Source organism: Emydura macquarii, unplaced genomic scaffold (assembly GCF_026122565.2).
Source record: "Emydura macquarii macquarii isolate MOO-44397 ecotype Brisbane River unplaced genomic scaffold, CSIRO-AGI_Emac_v2 contig_2205, whole genome shotgun sequence".
NCBI lineage: Eukaryota > Metazoa > Chordata > Testudines > Chelidae > Emydura > Emydura macquarii.
In genome coordinates, this window is record NW_027132342.1 from 15,889,924 (window position 1) to 15,910,166 (window position 20,243).

Genomic DNA, 20,243 nt, shown 5'->3' on the forward strand with positions numbered 1-20,243 from the left:
CGCCACAACCCACCGGGCCAAAGAGACGGTTTGGGCTCTATGGCACCGCCCTGCCGACGACGCTCTAGCGCTCCTGCACGGTCTCTCTATGGCCCACACGCAACGGCTTCCGGCTTCTAGGCAGTCGTTCCGCTTCGTCTGTTCTGTTGGCCCAGCCAGGCCCAGGGCGGATGCGGCGGGCTTTCCCGGCCTGAACTCTATGGTTTTCTGCTCTGACGCTCTATTAAGTGTGGTGGTGGCGCTCTCGCGCGGAAGTCCGAGCGGGTTTGTGATTCCTGAGACGCTCTATGCGGACATGCTTGGAGCTCGATGGTACCCTTAGCGGCGCTCTAGACGGTGCTCCGCGATCTCGATGGCTCCGCGCCGCCGGGCCGGGAGGGCGGAAGGGACGTTGCCCTATTAAGCCAAGGGGCGGCGGGGGCCGCACGAGCCGCCGCCATGGAGCCGGACACGCTCGAGTCGCATATCAGTGAGTGGGGCTGGGGAGCAACGGGACCCCCCTCCCCCCGCAGACACCTGCGGCCCCGACCGCCCGGGGATCCGGATTAACCCCCCTCCCTCTCCTCCGTCGTATCCACAGTATGATTCGGATCAACACCCGCTCTCCCCCCACTGGCTGCACAGTATGATCCGGATCAACCCTGATCAGCTGCACAGTATGATCTGGATCAACCCCCCTCTCACCCATCCCCCATTGGCTCCACAGTATGATCCAGATCAACCTCTGTCAGTGTCACAGTATGATCTGGATCAACCCCCTCACTCTCCCCCGGGTCATCTCCACGATATAATCCAGATCAATCCTCTTCACCCCGCTCCCAGCCCCGTCATCTCCACAGTATGATCTGGATCAAACCCCCGTCACCACCACCCTACTTCCCCCATCGCTTCCATAGCAGGTTCTACATCAGCTGGGCCATCCACTCCAAGGATCGCCTGCTCCTCCCCTGCCAAGACCAGGGAGCCCACCTCACTGCATAGACCCCAGCCACCTGGCCCCTACTGCTCCTAAACTCCTGCCATGACCAGCTCTTCCCCTTCCCCTGACTCTGGGCCCTGGGGGAGTCAACCTCTCTTTTAAACTTGTTCTCAACCCACTGAACTCTGATACACAATTCCTTATCCTCTCGCTATTAACTTGTGCTCCTCTGTCTGTCTCTGTCGTGTGCTCCTGTTGTCTCTCAATCATACCTTTAGGATTTTAGATTATAAACTCTTTGGGGCAGGGACCATCCTTTCCTATGTGTGTACAGTGCCTGATGCAGTGGGGCCTTGGTACTATGACAATACAGATCCACCTGCCACCCACACTCTGATCCGGATCCAGTCCCATCATTCATTTATGCTCTCCTGATAAGTCAGTTGATGACGGATAAATGAGTGGAGAGTATGCTTATAAAATTTGCAGATTACGCCAAATAGGGAGGGGTTCCGAGGATGTTGGAGGACAGGAATTTAGAAGGATTTTGGCAAAGTAGAGAATTGGTCTGAAATTGACAAGATGAAATTCAATAAAGACAAGTGTGAAGTTACCTCACTTAGGAAGGAAAAATCAAAAGCACAATTACAAAATAAGGAGTAATTAAGTAGGTGGTAGCACTGCTAAAAAGGATCTGGGGAGTTATTAGTGGATTGCAAACTGAATATGAGTCAACAATGTGATGCAGTTGTGAAAAAGGCTAATGTCATTCTGGGGTGTCTGAACAGGAGTGTTGTATGTAAGACACGGGAGGTAATTGTCCTGCTCTACTTGGCACAGGTGAGGCTTCGCCTGTGCTACTGTGTCCAATACTGGGTGCCATACTTTAGGAAGGATGTAAGCCAATTGGATAGAGTCTGGAGGAGAGCAACAAAAAATGATAGCAGGTTTAGAAAACCTGGCCTATGAGGAAAGGTTTTTTTTTTTTTAAAAAAAAAAGGCCATGTTTATTCTTGAGAAAAGAAGACTGAGGGGGGACCTGATAACAGTCTTCAGATATGTTCAGGACTGTTATAAAGGGGATGGTGATCAATGCTTCTCCATGTCTGAAGGTAGGATGAGAAGTAATGGGCTTAATCCGCAGCAAGAGAGATTTAGGTCTGATATTAGGAAAAGCTTTCCAACTAGAAGGGTTGTTAAGCTCTGGAATAAGTATCCAAAGGAGGCTGTGGACTCCCCATCATTGGAGGCTTAAGAACAGGTTGGACAAACACCTGTCAGGGATGATCTAGGTTTACTTGGTCCTGCCTCAGCTCAGGGGGCTGGACTCAATGATTTCTCAGGGTCCCTTGTGATTCTATGTGGAGTGACTCTGATCCCCTCTCCCACCTTGGTTTCACCTGCAGATAACATTTGCAAACTTCCTGCCATGGCATTTCACTAACTTCCATCTCCATTTCAGTTTTGACCCCTTTGAGGGAGGGCTGCTCTCCCCTCAGTGTGAACCTCTGTTAATGCAGCTAATGAAAGGCCAGACTCTGGAGTCAGTGGTGGAGTTGATATTACACACCCCCTTACAACCTCTGTGGCTGAGCCTCTCTGGGTGGGAGATTCTCTTTCTGACAGGATAGTCTCTTCTTCTTCTCTCATGTCCAGACAGGGCTACAAATCCTCTCAACAAAGATCTGGACTGGGACAGCATCAATGCTTTCTGTGAGCAGCTGAATAAAGAGCTAGAGGGGTAAGTCCCCTCTTTCTCCTTCCTCTTGAATAACTTCAAGTTACACACCTGCGCTGCAAATGTACAATCTTGTAAGCTAAGTAGGCTCATTGAGTCTGTGCTTGGATGGGGGAGAACTTCTAAGGAAAAACTCCTTATGCTCCAGGAAATAATATAAGTGCCCAGTAGGTGGCCCTCTTTCACCTGTCTGAGGCAGTACTGCGCCCCGCTCCACAGCACATGGTGTTGGGACTAGATGAGATGTAAAACTGAGGTCCGGGTTGCTTGTTTGTGATCCCATGACTCTTTGCAAGGAAAGTGATCCTGGCTAAATTCCTACAAGGGCAGTTGCATTCTGCCAACCCAAAAGTGCCTTTAAAGTTTCACATTGAGAATGCACTTTTCTCTTCTCCTTCTATGTGCAGAATCACCGCTGCATTCCACCCCAGAGGCAGCTGCATTACTGGGGCAGTGAAGGAGTCCTACAGAGATATATACAGGGCTTTGAGATCCTTTGGGATTGGAGATGCTCTAGGACCCGATCAATTAATTAGTGAAGTCGCTGTGTGCTATTGAAATTAGCCCCTTTGCCTCAAACGTACTGAGGGCCCCTAAGGACTTTGTGCACACCCAGTGCTATGAGCGAGAGGACATACAGATCCATTTCTCATTATTATTATTAATAATAATAATAATAGCTAGCCCTTATATAGAGGTTTTTATCAGTAGATATTAAAGGGCTTTACACTGGAGAGCAGTATTATTGTCCCCATTTTACAGATGGGGAAACTGAGGCACGGAGGGGGGATGTGACCTCCCCCAAGGTCACGTAGCAGGCCAGTGGCAGAGCCAGGAAATGAATCCAATCTCCTGAGTCCCGAGCCAGTGCTCTGTCCTTTAGGCCACACTGTCTCCCTGCAACTATTCTGCTTTTTCCACTTTCAGCCCCCCGCTTGCCACCCGGCTTTTAGCTCACAAGATCCAGTCTCCGCAGGAATGGGAAGCCATCCAGGCCCTCACGGTAAGACAGAGACTCTCCAGATGGGTGAGACACAGATTAAGGGCCAGGGCGGGGAGTGTCCTGTGTTTGCTCTTTGGGCTGTGGGGGCTTCGAATTGCCACACTCTCCTATATTGCTCAACAAAAGCCCTGGTGCACCCAGGCAGTTGGGGAGAGCTGGTGGAGCACTGCCCACAGGCTGAAGGTTGTTCCATCCAAGTGCAGTGGAGGCATGGTGGGGGGATCTTACTGCAGAGGGACTCCTCGCCTGATCCTGTTGAAGTCAAAGAGAGTCTTTCTGTTGGCTTGAATGAACCTTGGATCGGGTCCCTAATAAACTAGTCCGAGCTAGTGCTGTGAACGCCTCTGCTGTGAGCTCCCATGTTATCTGTCTGTCTAATGGATCCTCCTCCCCCGCCCACACACACAGGTGAGCACAGGGGTTCATTGCTTGCCTCTCTGGAGTGGGGAGGGAGCCCAGAGGACATTCCCGCCAGCTGTTTCTCCCCTCCCGTGGTCTGCTGTGTGTTTCAGGTAGCCATGTCTGCTTCCTCTGCTCCCATCCTTTGTGGTGACAGGTCGTTCCCTGTTGCTCCCTTCAACAGAAGGGTCCCTCCCCAATGAGCCTGACCCCATGAGTCAGGATGTGGGGCCTCCTTTCCCTTTGCGTCGTACTGTGGGGTCATTCCTGCCAAGGGGAGCTGGTTCCTCAGCCTGCTGACTGTGACTCTGCCTCTGCTCTCTCAGGTGCTGGAGACCTGCATGAAAAACTGCGGCAAGCGCTTCCATGACGAGGTGGGCAAGTTCCGCTTCCTCAATGAGCTCATCAAGGTGGTGTCACCCAAGGTGGGTCCCAGCGCCCCAGTCAGGGAGGGGCATCGGGCTGGGGGGAGCCAGCCCTGGGCATAGATAGAGGTGGAGCTGGTGTAGCGATTCCCGCCCTGACCCCATCCTATGCAGATCTACTATATGCGCTATCTATGTGCTCCCGAAGGAGGCAAGTGAAGGGAGTGAATTTCCCAGGCATGGGGCTCTGTTTGCCTCCCCTGTGTTCCATTGGGAGATTGCAGGGCAACTTCTTGTTGGCCCATATAAACTCCTCTGTACAGAGAAATCTCCTCACATGCACCTTCCCCTTGCAGGACGAATAGGACTTAGACTGGCTCTTCATCTCACTGTGTCTGCCCCTAACTGGCAGGTACTGCCTGGGATCTCATAAACTGTGTCCCTCTGGGAGTCCCCTCGCCCTCACCTCCCATGTTGGAGGCCAACCACAGTAAGGGGCATGTTGCAAGGGCCGTTACTCACTTCCTCCTTCCCTTCCGTTGTCCGTTGGGAGCCATCTTACTTCTCCCTGAGAGGTTAGCTGTGTCCGGATCAGCTCTGACCACCTCCCGCTCTCCCTCAGTATCTAGGCGGCCGGACTCCAGAGAAGGTGAAGTCAAAAATCCTGGAGCTGATGTACAGCTGGACGCTGGGGCTGCCTCATGAAGTGAAGATCACAGAGGCCTATCAGATGCTGAAGAAACAAGGTGAGAGCCAGGTATCTTCTCTGGGGCAAGGGCCTTCCTCTGCTGTGGCAGAAGCTGGATTCTAGCCGTCTCCGTGCTCAGGCCTGGTCTAGCCGTTGTATAGACTGCCCAGTTCAGAGGCTGGAGGGAGTCAGTGGGCACCTCAGCAATCCCAGCGAAAGGGGGAGAGTCACTGGTGGTCTGACCTGTGTGTGGAGTGAAGGGGGACGTGACATCTGCCTTCTTCACCAGCCCTCAGCTAATGTGACTTCATAAAAGGTGGGGACATAGGAATAATAGGGTTACGGCAGACTAGGACAGAGTGGGGGGTTATTGTGGTGCATGGAATGACTGGGATGAGCTTCTGCTAGTGGGGACTTGGAGATGCTGCAGAGGAGGCATGGCTGGAGGGAGGGGGGGACATGTGCTCCACCCCCAAAACTACCCCAGGTTTGGATTGGACCAGCCAGAGGGAAAGAAGATATCCATTATGTGAGGCCTAGACCTGGGCTTCCTGGAGTGTGGTTAGCACTAGTAACCCCCGCACAGCCCCAGTGCGGTGCAGCCTGGGCTTGATGATATCCCTGCTCCTTTCCCCTGCAGGTATCGTGAAGTGTGACCCAAAGCTGCCAGATGACGCTCCCTTCCCCCTGCCTCCTCCCCGGCCCAAGAACATCATCTTTGATGATGAGGAGAAATCCAAGGTGAGGGCAGGGTGGGAGGAGGAGCGGAGGCCGTGGCCTTCCTGTGGCTGCGCTCCCTTGTCAGGGCGCTTAGGGCTGGGTGCCGCAGCAGCTAGACCAGGAGTTCGTTCACCCGCTCTGTGCTGCACTCAGGAAGGGGACGTGTTTAGGGCCTGATCCAAAGCAAGCCAGTAGAAAGATTTCCAGTGACTTCCGTGGGCTCTGAATTGGGCCCTTCGAAAGAGAGAGACTTGCTGTTCGACCGGTCGAACTTGCTGCTGCCAGATACTGCTTAGGGCTGTAACGTGGGGATTAGTATGACACTAGCACTGACACTCGTATGACTGAATAGCAGCTGCTGTGACACTAGCTGCCATAGTGTTACCAGGGTGATGGCTCCTGTTGTCATGATCACAGCTCAGACACTTTTCCTCTCCTCCCCTCCAGGACACTTATTGCCCACTTGTTTAGTTCTTCCTTGAACCATCCAGCTTTGGCCTCCCTCACAGCCAGCATACCAGACTACAAGCCACCGCTCTCTTCCGCTCTGGCAATGCCAATGCTCCTAAAACGGGGAAAAGTGGAATTAGGCTCTTCTGGTAGCGACTCCACAGTCAAGGTTGTCCAGCCATTTCCGATGGCAGCCAGGCTCTTCACTGTGCATTAAAACTCCACTCGGCCTAGCAGCCGCTCCTTGCATGGGAAACTTAGTGGGAGGGTCCGGTGTGGATCGGACAAAGTGTTCATAAAGAGTGGCCTTCCCCGTTTCCTCAAAGTCACTTGTTGTTGGAACAACTCCTTGGTGATAACTCCGAAGTAGGGATGGGGGGTGAGAGGAGATTTTGGAGTCCTGATGGGAAGGGCACTGGGTCTGCATCTTTAACAGAAAGAGCTTTACTCCCAGGGATTACTCAGTGGCATTGACAACAGCAGCACTGTAAAGACTCTGGGGCATGGCAAAGGCACAAGTTGTGGCACTTTGGCTATACTGGAAGGGTTAAAGCTGAACAACACCCGCCCTCTGCCAGTGTGGACATGGTTATATGTGTTGTATGCCGACCCGCATAGCTGTTCCTGTATGGGATGGGGAATGGGCTATGCTGGTATACACACCTTTATCATGGTATAACAGCATCCACTCTAGGGGCTTGTGCTACTGTAACTGGTACCGGGGGATAAGTCACTCCCCCAGCCAACATAGCTGTACTAGGACCAAAACTGTGTGTAGACTGCGCCTGAATGAAAGTCCTCTCTGTCAGGTGTCACTTTTCTCCGTTAATCGGGTTTCACTTCCTCTGTGCTAGGGAAGTCCTTGTTCTCCAGCTCCCCATACAATCTGCCAGGGCAGACGACCTGAATTTCTAATGAAACAAAACAAGCGGGGAAAAAAATCTTTCATGTGTGGAGTGTTGGGGGGCCTTTGAGGTTCGTTGTTGTGTATCAGAAAGAAGCACACAAACAAAGGCACAAGCCCAGTTGTGTTTCCCTTTGCCACTCACCTCTGAGGGCACTGACAGCCCTTTAACTGGAGTTTCAAATGGTGAGGATCTTCCCTGTGCTGAGGGCATGATCAGCGATCCCGCCAGCCTCCGTTCTGTGTCTGAGAATCATCCGCGTTAGAGCGACTCAAGCTTGGAACTGCCTTCTCTGGACCAGTTCGCACGCCTCCCTGTCTCTCTTGCAGATGCTGGCTCGTCTGCTGAAAAGCTCCCATCCCGAGGACCTCCGGGCTGCCAACAAGCTCATTAAGGAAATGGTTCAGGAGGTGAATTTCCTTATACGCAGGCTATCACCAGGGAAGGGGGGCACTAAGGATTTATAACTCCCCACATACACACACACCCCCACTGGGGAAGGGACGCCTGGCACAGGATGCAGAGAGGTCATGGGATGGGGTGAAGCAAACAGCCAGTGTGGTTGCGTTGATGTGGCAAGCAAGGGTGGCCACTTCCCGTGACATCAGAGGAGGGGCCAACAGGAGGCTGAGGAGAGGGATCCCCAGGATTTGGAAGTAAATTCTGCTCTCCCCTGTTATGTGAAGGTGGGAGAAGGGGCATGGGACATGGGCACAGAGGGCATTCCTGGAGCACGTACCGGTCTGTGGTACCCTCTGCTGGTGCAATCCCAGCCCCTATGCCACGCAGTGGGTACTGGATGGTCTCCAGTGTGATTTGAATCTCTCCATCCAAGCTGAAGTCATTTGGGAGGTTTCCCTCTCTGCCCTGCTCTCTCCAGCTGTCATTTGAAGGGGGAAGCCTCTGTGTGCCAACTGTTGTAGTCCCAACTTGTGGGGAAGGAGGAGGTTGGACCCCTCCCTCACCCATCCGCTCCTCCCACTCCAGGACCAGAAGCGAATGGAGAAGATCTCCAAGCGCGTGAACACCATGGAGGAGGTGAACAACAACGTGAAGCTGTTGACAGAGATGGTGACCAACTACAGCAAGGGGGAGACGACGGAGAGCAACGAGGACCTCATGAAGGTGAGGGGAGGCGCTGCCTCACAGTCCCTTTCCTCTGTCTCACACACCGGGGTGAGCTAGAGGTGCCCTAGGGTGGGTGGGTTTTTACTCTTCAGCTCCTGCCATCTCTTTCCCCGTTTCCTCCCGAGCGCTTCCCCATCGCCTACCTCCGCCCTTTTCTCTCCCACAGGAGCTGTACCAGCGCTGTGAGCGAATGCGGCCCATGCTCTTCCGGCTTGCCAGCGACACAGAGGACAATGACGAGGCACTAGGTAAGCTGAGTTGCCCGCCCGCCAGCACAGCACAGCCCCCTTCGCTTATCCCTGCACCGGGCCCCCGTGAACTTCCCCTTCAGCTGCATCCAGCTATGCAGCAACCAGCCTGCACCCTGTCCCCATCCTTCACACTCTGCCATCCCCCTTGGGAGAAGGGGGCCGATCGGCAAGCAAGCGCTGGGGGAAGATGAGCTGTGCATGGTATGTTGCCAGACAGCGAACCAGGGGAACCTCTGTTCACCCCTTAGGAATGCGCCATTGAAAGTGCAGTGGTGGTGGGGCATGTGGCAGATTGGAGGATACCCCAGGCAATGAATGCATACTCTGGGGCTGCAGTAACAAAGATGTCTTTGCAACGGCTCTCAGTCAGTTCCCGGGCTCTGATCTGCCCCAGTCTATAGAGGGACAAGGAATGCCAGGGCCTATTCATGGCACGTGGCTTGGCTGCCACTTGGCACTCTGCCTCCTCTTCTGCCTTCAAACCCCCGCCCCTTCTGTTGCAGCGGAAATCCTGCAGGCCAATGACAACCTGACACAGGTGATCAACCTGTACAAGCAGCTCGTGAGAGGAGAGGAGATCAATGGAGAGACTCTGGCTGGCCCCCTCCGAGGTGAGGAACCCTCCAGGGGGGAGGGGAGTTAAGGCAGAGATCCAGCAAGGGGAGATGGCAGTCAGGCCCATCAAAGATGAGGCAGCCCCAGGAGGGGTGGAAGGGTGCAGTCGGGGGGGCCTGGAGGAGTGTAGCTGGGAGGCTAAGATGAGGAAGGCGCTTGATGAGACAGATGACGGGCAGGAGGTGCATTGGGAGGGGGAGATCAGAGACCGTGGGTGAGCCTGAAGCCAGAAGGGGGAGCAGGGATGGGTGTGGGGGTAAGAAGAGGGATTGGTGACTGAGCCAACTCCCTGCAGAGTGAGAACATTAGGGGAGGGACTTCTCTCTTCACAGCTGCTCGGTGGTCAAAGCTTCCATGTCCTCTCTACAGGCAGCACCTCGGCACTCCTGGACCTGTCGGGACTGGACATGCTGGCGACGAGCCCCTCCTACCCAGCCTTACCCACCCTGTCGGGTGGCTCTGTACTCCCTGTGCCTGACCAAGCCAGCTCCGTCTCCCTGCTGGATGATGAGCTCATGTCTCTCGGTGAGGAGGGGGAAAACACCCCGCCCTTACTGCGGGGACTGAGGCGGAGGAGTGGGTTGCAGGCAAGCGGAGCCTCAAGGAGGGAGAACTGCTGGTGGGAAAGGCTGACAGTGTCTTGGGGGCGATGTTGTCTACGCTGCAGCTGGCAGCGACCCTCCCAACCTGGGCAGTCAGACTCACGCTAGCAGGGCTCGAGCTAACGTGCTGAAAATAGCAGTGGGGACGTTGCGGCTCCGGCGGAGACTCAGGCTAGCGCCCCGAGCTCAGACCCGGGGGTCACATAGGCATGAGAGCCTGAGCGTCAACATCCACACCGCTGTTGTTGGCGCACTAGCTCGAGACCTGCTGGTGTGAGTCTGTCTACCCAGGCTAGAAGGCTCTCTCCCAGCTGCAGTGTAGACGTATCCTGGCAGGCCAAGAGGTTGTTGCACCACACTGCCAGATGGGAAACCCCACTTCACTTCTGAGTCTTGGTGTCTTGTGAGCACCTGGGACCTTGGAAGAAAACTGCAGCGAGCGGCTCTTGTTGCTTAGAGTGAAAGAAACGCCTAGTGTGAAAATGCAACGTAACGCATGAAATAATGATTAAAACGACTGGACTGATGTTCTCTACCCCTGGGTCCCCCATTCCGTCGTCGGGGGGCTGCTGAGGGGAGCTGCCTTGTACGCACAAGTTGCCAAGAGACACTCCAGGCCTCTGACATAGAGTAGATGGCAGGGAATGCAGCGCCTAAGGAGACAGCTGTGTCACTTTGAAAATGGGACTTAGTTTCCTAAGTCACTTAGGAGCTTTGGAAGACGTTCCCCTTAGTGATTGCCCTCTGTCTGAGTCGGGGTGGGATCTTTAAGTGACGCTAGTGCTCTCCTTTTGAGGGGCCATGGTGTGCCGTTTGAGTTCTGCCAGTGACTCCGTTGGGCCCCTGCCTCTCCCCCATGTACTGAAGGCAACTGAGTAGTCTGTAACCAGAGACATAAGCCGATAGAGAGAGGGGGAAGATTAGACCTGATGGGGCCGGAAACTAAGAGCCCTCTGCTTTCTTCCCTGCCCTTCAACCTCGTGTGTCTTTTCCACCCCACGCAGTCCTGATTGGCAGCTGCTCTTTTCTCTGCCCTGTCAGGCTGTCTTTGGAGTCCCCACTGCGGTTAGCGGCAGGGCTCTCTCTCATGTGCCCTCTTTCCTCCTCTACAGGACTGAATGACCCAGCCCCCACAGCTGCCCAGGGCATGGACAACAGTGGCTGGAACAATTTCCAGGTAATGGCCTTGGAACAGAGGAGCAGTAGTTTGTGAGAGAGGGCGGCTCCAGCCCCAGCGGAGGAGACAATGAAGATGAGGCACCATGTTTGCATGGGGCGGCAGTGTATACACACCAGGAATGGTGGGGCAGCACGCGGGGCAGAAGGGATGGTGCTGCATATGTGGCGGGGACAGCAGTGGGTGGGGGTGGTACTGCGTATGTGACAGGGACGGCAGCGTGTGGGGCAGGAGGGCGTTGTATGTGACAGGGACGGCAGTGCGTGAGGCAGACGGGTGCAGCGTGTGACGAACGGCAGCATGTGGGACAGGAGGGTGCTGTGTACGTGACGGACGGGAGCGGATGGAGGTGGCACTGCGTACGTGACGGGGACGGTAGCGCGTGGGGCAGGAGGGCGCTGTGTACATGACGGGCACAGCAGCGTGTGGGGCAGGAGGGTGCTGTATATGTGACAGACGGGAGCTGGTGCCAGGCATGTCCCTTGTTGTAGCGCCCTCTGGCTCTCATTGCAGGAGAGCAGCGAGCCCAGCATCCCCTCCATCCCAGCTGCTAGCGCACTGAAAGCAGAGGCAGGTGCATCCGCCTCGGGCCCTTCCTCTGTCACCAGTGGCCTTGATGACCTGGATCTGCTGGGGAAGACTCTGTTACAACAGTCCCTGCCTCCAGAGTCACAGCAAGTCCGATGGTAAGAACCAGGGCTGGGCTCAGGCGGATCCTCCCTGAAAAGTTTCAGGGTGAGGCACGGAGGGGATCAGGTGGCCTTTCTCTTGCCCTCTCCCAAGCATCGTGCGCTTGTTCCGACGGCCTCCTCCCTTGTCTCTTGCACCCCCAAGGGAGAAGCAGCCGCCTCCCCGGCTCACTTTACGGGACCTCCAGAACAAGACAAGCTGCGGCGCCTCGGGGACCGCCACCACCAGCGCTCCGTCCCTGCTCCGGACTGTCTCCCCGAGCCCTGCTGCCGCCCTGCCCCCACCCTTGGAGCAGCCTGCCCCTGCCACACTTCCAAGAGCCACCCCCACGCCAGCCAGAGCAGTGCTGCCCCCACTGGGGCTCCCCACTCCCACGTCCCCCCAGGAGATCTCGCTGGCAAACATCACAGTGCCTCTGGAGTCCATCAAACCAAGTGAGTGTGGGGGAAAAGATGGCTGGCGAGGGGGCTGCAGGGTTATAAGGAATCCTCACCTGGCCGGGCATTGAGGAGGGCCAAGGGGGCTGGTTATCCCATCAATAGCTGTTACCCCATCAATCCCATGTCTGTGGAGCCTGATACTCCACCCACTGCCCATCTCCCTGCTCTTACTAACGCTGCTCCCCGGCCTCTCCTCCCTGCAGGCAGCATCCTCCCCGTGACGGTCTATGACCAGCACGGCTTCCGGGTCCTCTTCCACTTCGCCCGCGACTCTCTGCCCGAGCGGCCTGATGTGCTGGTGGTTGTGATCTCCATGCTCAGCACGGCCCCGCTGCCCATCCGCAACATCGTCTTTCAGTCCGCCGTCCCCAAGGTAGTGTCCCCAGCATGGGGGGAGGGAGGAGCTGGACCTTTAGGGGCATGGGGGGTTCTGATTGCTCCTGCTTTGAGCAGGGGGTTAGACTAAATGACCTCCTGAGGTCCCTTCTCGGGACTCGAGCTCGAAAAGGCTGTGTTTCTGCTTCCCCCTTCATCCCCACAGCAATGGGAACGGCCCAGGGGCTGCTCATGTTCAGTGAACCAGCCTCTCTCTTTCCAAAAGGAGGCTGGCCAGGTCACCAACCAGGTGATCTCAGTAGTTGGCTGCTCTGGGGTGGGTGGGCATGAGCCCCAGATCCTCAGTCTCTACCTGCACAGTGTGGTAAAGGCAGATTTGGGGTGGGGAGGCCCCCAAGTTGGGGGCTGAGTTTATTCTTTCTCTTCTCCCCACCCCCCACAGCTAATAGCTTTCCCCCCTGGTGGATGGAAGTCTGTGGTTCCCTGGGTCAAGCATGATCCAGTGGAGAGGGCAACTGGCCTGGGCATCAGCAGACCAGGGTTCTAGCCCCAGCTCTGCCAGTGACCTGCTGGGTGACCTTGGCAAGTCACTTCCCCTCAGCACCTCCCTCTGTAAAGCAGGGCGATGAAAACCTCCGCCTTCCCCTGGGAAGTGCTTTGAGCTCAGGAGGGCTATGGGCGAGCTAGGAAGTTTCTGGTGAGGGCTGGGAGTGGCTGAGCACCTTCTGGAGAGTTTGAGTGCCTGCCTTCCTGACTTGGGTGGCTAAGCTTGGGGGACCTTCCCTCATGGGGCAGAACCTATGCTCAGGTTTTGACAGCTGGGCCCTAGCGCTCTCTTCTGGGGGCATCGGACGGTGATGTCCCCGGCCTCTCGCTCCCGCAGGTGATGAAGGTCAAGCTGCAGCCGCCCTCAGGGACAGAGCTCCCAGCATTCAACCCCATTGTCCACCCAACTGCCATCACCCAAGTCCTGCTGCTCGCCAACCCGCAGAAGGTAAGGGCACCTTGCCTGCTGCCCACAGCCCGCTCTCTCTGCTCCGGGTAGTGCTGCTCCAGGATCGGTCTGGCTTCTCTCTCTGACCTGCAGCCCCCACAACCCCTTTCCCACGCGCACACCAGCTCTCCCTAGCCCCTTCTGCTCTCCTGTGTGTGGGTCTCTCAAACTACATCCCCTAGCTCCACCTCCTGACTGCATTTCCCTTCTCTTCCCTTCCCAGGAGAAAGTCAGACTACGATACAAGCTGACCTTCACCATGGGGGAGCGAACCTACAATGAAATGGGGGACGTGGATCAGTTCCCCCCTCCAGAGTCCTGGAGCAACCTCTAGGGCCACAGCTACGGTGCTTCTCCCGAATCATAAGGACTCTGCGTGCCTGCAGGACTGGAGTCTGCTGGGGTGGCGTGTGGACTTGAACTAACCACTGGGGGCCGGGGCCAGCGGCAGTGTATGTGTGAAGGCCAGAAGATGAAAGCAGAACCAAGAGAAAGGAGGGTGTCTGCTCAGTATGGGGTGGGGACAGAGATGGAGCGAGAAGTTGCTCTGACTGACTTCCCTGCTCTTGTAATCCAGCCTTCCACTCTACTTCTCTTCTAACCCTGCTTTTCCTTCACCAGTAGGCATAGTGATCAGCTGAGGGCAACACTAATAAAACCTGGCCCGGGGACAGAATCTGAGGATCCTCCTTCTTCTGATGTGGACACATGGGCTTTGCTGCTCCCCACCCCTGAGCTGCTTCATCATCCCCATTCAGTCCCTACTCCTAGCAAACTCCACTCTGTGGGCTACTTGGGTAACTCTTCAGGAGCTCCCCATATGCAGCCGTGCCCCAAATCCTCTCTCCCTCCACCCCATAATGATCCATGGTGGGATTGCCTCAAGAAAGTGTATGGAGCCAAGTTGAACAGGGGCTGGGCGAGGGGCCCTGACCTCCCTTCACCAGAGAGCAGTCATCCGTCCTTGTTGGGGGCAGGCTTCCCAGGTTCCTTGGCTCCTGTCCGGGGGCAGAGCTGCCCTGGGGAGGCTGCGTGCTCTGTGACACCCGTAACGCCATTGGGGAATTCTTCAGTTTCATGGCACCTGGGCTGCGTCCTGGCTCCCAGACTCTGACTCAAGCAGGGGAGGGGGGCATGGAGCTGGCCATGCCCCATCAGACCCTGTCCTGCTGCAGCGAGCAGCCAGGGTCCAGGTGGGGGCAGGGGACAACATGCCAAATGTGAGACTAGCCGGAACGCAGCTTGGCCTTGGGCAGCAGTGAGGAGAAGCAGCTATTAAGCATATCTCCACCTCGGGGGTTGGGCGAGGCAGTTCCAACCCCCAGGTTCCCCTCCCCACTCCTTGCAGGAGCCTGCTCTGCCCCGCTCCCATCTCACTGTATGAACTTCTTGGTTTGGGGTTTTTATTTCTTTCCTCTTGTGAGGATGGGCCAGCAGGTGAGTCCCCACCCCTCCCTGATCGCCTGAGGACTGCAAAAGGGGACCCTGCTATGAGAGAGCCACCTGTTTGCATGGGGCAAAGGAAAGGGTACATGTCTCTGTGCTGTTCCTGGAGGAGGTGACTCGGGGCAGGTTAGTGATGAGGGAGCCCAGGTTCCAGAGGGCTCTTTGGAGAGGGATGAGACAATCCTGATGCCCTGTCCGGCTGACATAAGGGCAGATCTTACTCCGTGCAGTAGGGATTCTAGCAATACAATCACAGTGACACAGAACTGGTATCTGCTGGAACATGACGCTGGTATGGCGGGATTAACAGTGGAGCTGCAAGATGCTTCCTTCCCCACCACCGCCACCATACCCTCACATTGCTGATCAGCTTGCAGGCTGCACTAGCCCATCTTCCCCTGCCCACCCCCAGGCAGTCTCTCTGCTCTTTGCAACTGACCTTTGCATCATAGGCAAAACCTCCTCCTGGAGATGCCTTGCAGAGAGGGAGCCAGCATAGGGACCTTGCCTAGGAGTGAGGACTAGATCCAAATGTCAGAGGCCAGCCACTAGCTGAGATCCCCTCTGAGGGGAACTAGAATTGCCCTGGGGGTGGGGAGGGGTGGCTCTGAGCCTGGTGGAGTGTGGAGTGAGAGGATCGGTTGGAGGGAAGGCCTCTGTGATCCCGGGCTCTGCTGTCTTATTTTCTTTTCTGGTCTCTTTCAGGGTTTTGTATGGATTTTCTTTGCAGATCTGGTTGGTTCTTGAACAGACTTGTATATATTTTCAGTGCAAATTCTGTACATGGAAAAGGATTTTAAAAAAACGCCCGGCGCGAAATCTGCTGTATTTATGGGAAATAAAGAGTGTTCTTTCCTGATGTCTGTCAGGTGCTTCCTGAGCCACGCTTGGGCAGAGTGCCCCCTGCTGTCAACAATGAGCCCCGCACCTGGCAGCCATGGGAACTGCTTTGCCCTCTATCAGTGTCCCTGCCCCCTCTCTCCCTCTGAAGTTGGTGCCAGGGAGACTTTTCCATCCCAAATGTGGGGTTTTTTCTCAGTACAGTCAGCCCTGGGGAGGACACTATGCCAGTGCAATGGGCGTGTCCCCCTTCCCTCTGCCCTTGTCAGCACACTGCAGCCTAGACAAATACAGCATGGGTTCCCATTAACGGGAGGCAGGGGCTGGATGGTGCCATCCACCTGCTTTGAGTCCATCCGTGACAGCCAAGCCTGCATTCAAACCCAAGCCTGGCCTTGACGCTCACCCTAGCTCGGAGTTAGCCTAGCCATGACACGCAGGAGCCTCATTTGCTCAACTGCCCAATGGGAACAAAGTGCCAGTGCCCGAGAGAGCAGAGAAGCCTCCCAATGGCTGACTGGGGCTGCTCTGGATTTCATTTTCCAGGCTCACTGGAGAGGGAGCAGCAGCTGCTCCTGTTTGGGCTGGAACTCCCCCCCTGCTTTTCTCAATTCCTTTTTCTATGCAAGGCGCTTCCAGGCTGATCGTCCCTTGCTGCTCCCCAGGTTGAGGGGAGATGGAGGGAGGGGACTGTGCTCTGCAGGGCTGACCATTCCCAACCCGGAGGGGATTACGAGGAAATCCTGCCGCAGTGGTGAACCCTGACCTTGGAGCCCCCCTACTGAATAGGCTTGGTCCCGGCTCGAGTGCTGTTTGCAGCCGAGCAGCTTGGCTGGCTGCAAGTAACTGTCCCCACTTCCTCTTCCCCTGGGTTCTTCTGTGGGAGCCTCTGCAGCAGCGGCCACAGTGAACCTTGTAACAAACTGTGCTGCAAGACCCTGCTGCCCTCCCAGGGGGCTGGGGACTAGGGTTGGTTTTGGGAAGTAGCAGTAACGGCTCCAACGGGCTGTGATGTGAGGGTGGGGCTTTCCCATCCCGGTCCCTGCTGTAGCCCTGTGTCTCTGAGCAAGGGGGGCTGGCCCGAGGTCTGCATCTCTACTGCCAAGGCCCACCATTAAATGCCAGCTTGGGGCAGTACCAAAATCCTTGGCACACAGGTCCTGGCCAGGAGTGGCAGGGAGGCCTCATGAAGCCGATCCCATTGCAGGCAGGCGTGCCCCCTGCGGGGGAGTTGCACCTGCTGCACGACTGCTTCCTCTCTACTTCCCATACATTTGGGGTGGCCGGGAGCCATCTGAGGGTAGGAGCTCAGCAAGCAGCTTCTTGGGTTTTGGGTTTGATCCCTGTGGAGGCTGGCTAAGGAGTCAGGCTGGGTGGGGGGTGACACAATGGTATCATACAGCTTAGTCCCGCAAAGTAGCACAGATTCCCTCTCGGGGCTGCCTCGGTGTCTTTGGCCACTGTTGCTAGGACCTGCCTGTAAACATCACTCGTGTTTGCCTACATTCTAATCCCTATGGATCAAGCATGGTCTGGGATCTAGGGCACTGGCTTCCAAGCAGAGAGCCCTGGGTTCTGCTCCTAGCTCTGCCTGGAAGTACTGGGTGACCACGCCTCAGTTTTCCCATCTGTGAAATGGGGATGACAACACTTCCTCTGTGAGATCTCTGGGGGCAGCGTACCATATAAGGGCCTGGGGGAGCTGTTTGTTGTAGTCCTGGACCAGGCATGGGACCTGTTTCAGATGGGCCACTTCTTCCTGCCTCTCTCTCTCATTGACAATCATACCGTGTAGTTCTTTATATATGCACATGCACCCTGACCACTTCCTGGCCCAGCTTTTGTGCTTTCTTGCTGACCATGCAGGCTTGCTGCAACGCCTCCCTTGTCCTTTAATCGCTCTCTGGACAGGCTGATCCTGGCTGGGGTGGGCGGTGTGGATGATCTCTCACTGCAAGAAAAGAAATCCCTGGTCTAACTGATTTGTCTCTCTCTAGCATGAGAATAAAGTTAATGGGATGGTCAGAGCTGGGCCCCGCTGCCGTGTGTTCCAGAGCCCTGCAGCTGTGGCTAGAGAGGCCCGGCTCTGCAGAGGAAGGCACCAAGGACGGTTGCAGAGCTGACAGCTATGTGCTGAGCTGCCCACTGGCGCTGTGGTCCCCTGCCCCTGCCATTTGTTAGTTGCAGACACTAGGAGTGGGAGGTGCTGCAGTGCACATTCTAGATAAGGCGGTGGTGAGCTCACTGCCACAACCTCTCTCCATGGTGCACATGCAACACCTAGGGATCCAGCCTACGCCTGCAGCACCACTATCATCACCCCATGGGTGCAGAACAGAGGCCCCTTGCTGCAATGGCAAGAGGATTGCAGATCAGGGCTGGTGTTGGGGGGCTGTGTCTCAGGACAGGAGTAGCAGCAGGAGCTGCAGGTCAGGCATGTGGTATGATGACCAAGCTGTTGGGGGAGGGCTCCCAGGACTTCAATGTACTATCATTTATTATTATTACCGCAGCACCTAGAGGCCAATCAAGCTGGGGCCTCACTGTGCTAGGCGCTGTACAAACACAGAAAATGCCCATCCCTGCCAGGTTAGAGGGAATGTACAACAGGAGTGAGGCGGACTGGGGAGGAAATCCTGGCTGCAATAGATGGGTATGCTGCCAGGCAAGACTGGGGTGTGCTGGCAGAGCGGTGGTGCTGAGCGGGGGGGCAGGCCAGGTATAGCAGCAAGTTCAGGGCAGGCGTGAGGCGCGATGGAAGCGCTGTGGGCGCAGTGTGGGGCTGGACTGGAATAGCAGGAACTGGGAAGTGCAGTAGAGCTGGGTGAAAAACTGATGTGTTGGTTCGCTGGTAATTCAAGGGAAAGTAATGGTTTGGCTTGAATCAAATCTGAAAATTGCAACAACAACAAAAAAAATCAGCAAATTGGGGGGAAAAAAATCCATTCATGGTCAGGTGAACGAAGCATGTTGTTTGACCCAAAACATTTTGGTTCAGGCCTTTATAAAGGGTGGGTTTCACAAAACAGGAGATGAAAGTGCACTCCTCCTAACTTTCAGCCTTTTACAGCTTTCAGTTGTGAGGGCATTCACCTGGGAGATGGGAGAGCCAGGTTCAATTCCACCCTCTTCCTGCTAGGGAGAAGGGATTTGAATGTGGGTCTTCCATATCCTAGGGAAAGACCTTAATCACCAAATTACAGCGTCAGCCTCGCTTGCTTTTGCTGTCCTGGTATCGGTAGTCATTGTCGTTATGAAAGGTCACGAATTGCCACTATGAATAACAATGGCTAGTCATTGGGCCGGGGGGAGGAGGGGAAACAACGTGTGGGGTTAGGGCACTCACCAAGGCCAGGGGAGAAACAAGGTCAAGTCCCTGCTGCGATAGCTAATTCTGTATAAAAAATGGAACAGCTTCAACAGGAGAGATGGAGCTAAGACTGTATATACCAGATTCGCCCATAGCCCTGGCGCTCAGCTATTCACTTGCAGTGTGGAAGTGCTAAGTTTGAATCCTTTCTTCACATCAGGACGAGGAGGGAATTGAACCTCCAATATCCCAGGTGAGCACCTTAAGCGCTGGTCTAAAAGGTTCCCCTATTTTATGATTAGCACCTAAGTTTCCACACACAAAAAATGGCTGAAACTCTTTGGTGAATGTATGTGTGTCAAATTCACAAATGGTTTTGAGTCGACTGAAACTGCAATTTTTGGCGAATATACTATTCAGCTGAAGAAAAGTCAAGAATGGAGAGCCTTGGCAAAGCTGACAGGGGGCTCCAGGTCAGGCCGAGCAGGGAGGCTGCAGGTTATGACTGAGATGTGTTGGTAAAGCTGCTGGGAACTCCATCCGGCACTCCTGCCAACTCCATCCCTGTCTCCAACTAGTGGTATCAATCTCCCGCCTCCCTGGGAACCAAAGTGAGTGTGACAGTGCATAGGGAAGGCAGAGTAAACTCCAGTGGAGAGAGTGGGTGGGAAACGAGAAGGAAAGTATGGGCCCTTCGCTCTGGTTAGGCGGTGGCGTGTGCTTGTTCTGCCTTGTTACGTGTTTGCTGTAATAATATTTCCCCTTTAAGGCTTGGCTGAAGTTATTTATACTTGTGCGGTGGTGACAGGAACAGAGAGCAGCAGCAGGAGCACTGACTGCTCTTACCTGCTCAGCGCAGGGCTGGGGGTTGGGAACCAGACAAGAGAGGAGACCCAGGCGAGAAGGGGAAGGAAGGAAAAGGGAGAGAAGGAGAAAAGGGAGGCAGGAAATCAGTGAGCAGGAACGAGTGAGGGAACCAGAGAAGGGAGGAGAGAAAAGGGCGGGAGAAGCAAAGTCAGAGTGAAGAGGAAGAAGGAGAGAAAAAATACGAAGTGGGGAGGGAGGAGAGGAGAGGAGAGAGGGAAGTAAAGTGAGAGACGCGCAGCAAGGAGGAAGAAGCAGCGGACTCTGTCTCCTCCGATGACAAGTGCAGCTGGCTGGTGCTGAGTGGGGGAAGCCACGCGTGGGGGTGGTACGTGCTGCGCTCTCTTCTCCGCTCCCAAGATG

At 55.3% G+C, this 20,243-nt stretch overlaps 1 protein-coding gene across 2 annotated transcripts; it reads left to right on the forward strand.

Annotated features, from left to right (window-relative positions):
* The first annotated feature begins 218 nt into the window (after window positions 1–218).
* On the forward strand, window positions 219–15,725 carry GGA1 (golgi associated, gamma adaptin ear containing, ARF binding protein 1). Of its 2 annotated transcripts, XM_067559450.1 has the most exons (17): window positions 220–469; window positions 2,576–2,660; window positions 3,585–3,660; window positions 4,386–4,484; window positions 5,047–5,170; window positions 5,753–5,853; window positions 7,517–7,597; window positions 8,175–8,312; window positions 8,482–8,563; window positions 9,070–9,177; window positions 9,551–9,706; window positions 10,896–10,960; window positions 11,474–11,646; window positions 11,795–12,084; window positions 12,294–12,463; window positions 13,310–13,420; window positions 13,644–15,725. In XM_067559450.1, exons 1-17 carry the CDS (start codon window positions 439–441, stop codon window positions 13,752–13,754), a joined length of 2,001 nt encoding a protein of 666 aa, XP_067415551.1. In that variant the 5' UTR covers window positions 220–438; the 3' UTR covers window positions 13,755–15,725. The 2 variants fall into 2 exon arrangements, with proteins under 2 accessions (XP_067415552.1, XP_067415551.1); XM_067559451.1 differs by lacking the exon at window positions 9,070–9,177 and having other exon boundaries at window positions 219–469.
* Window positions 15,726–20,243: the final 4,518 nt, after the last annotated feature.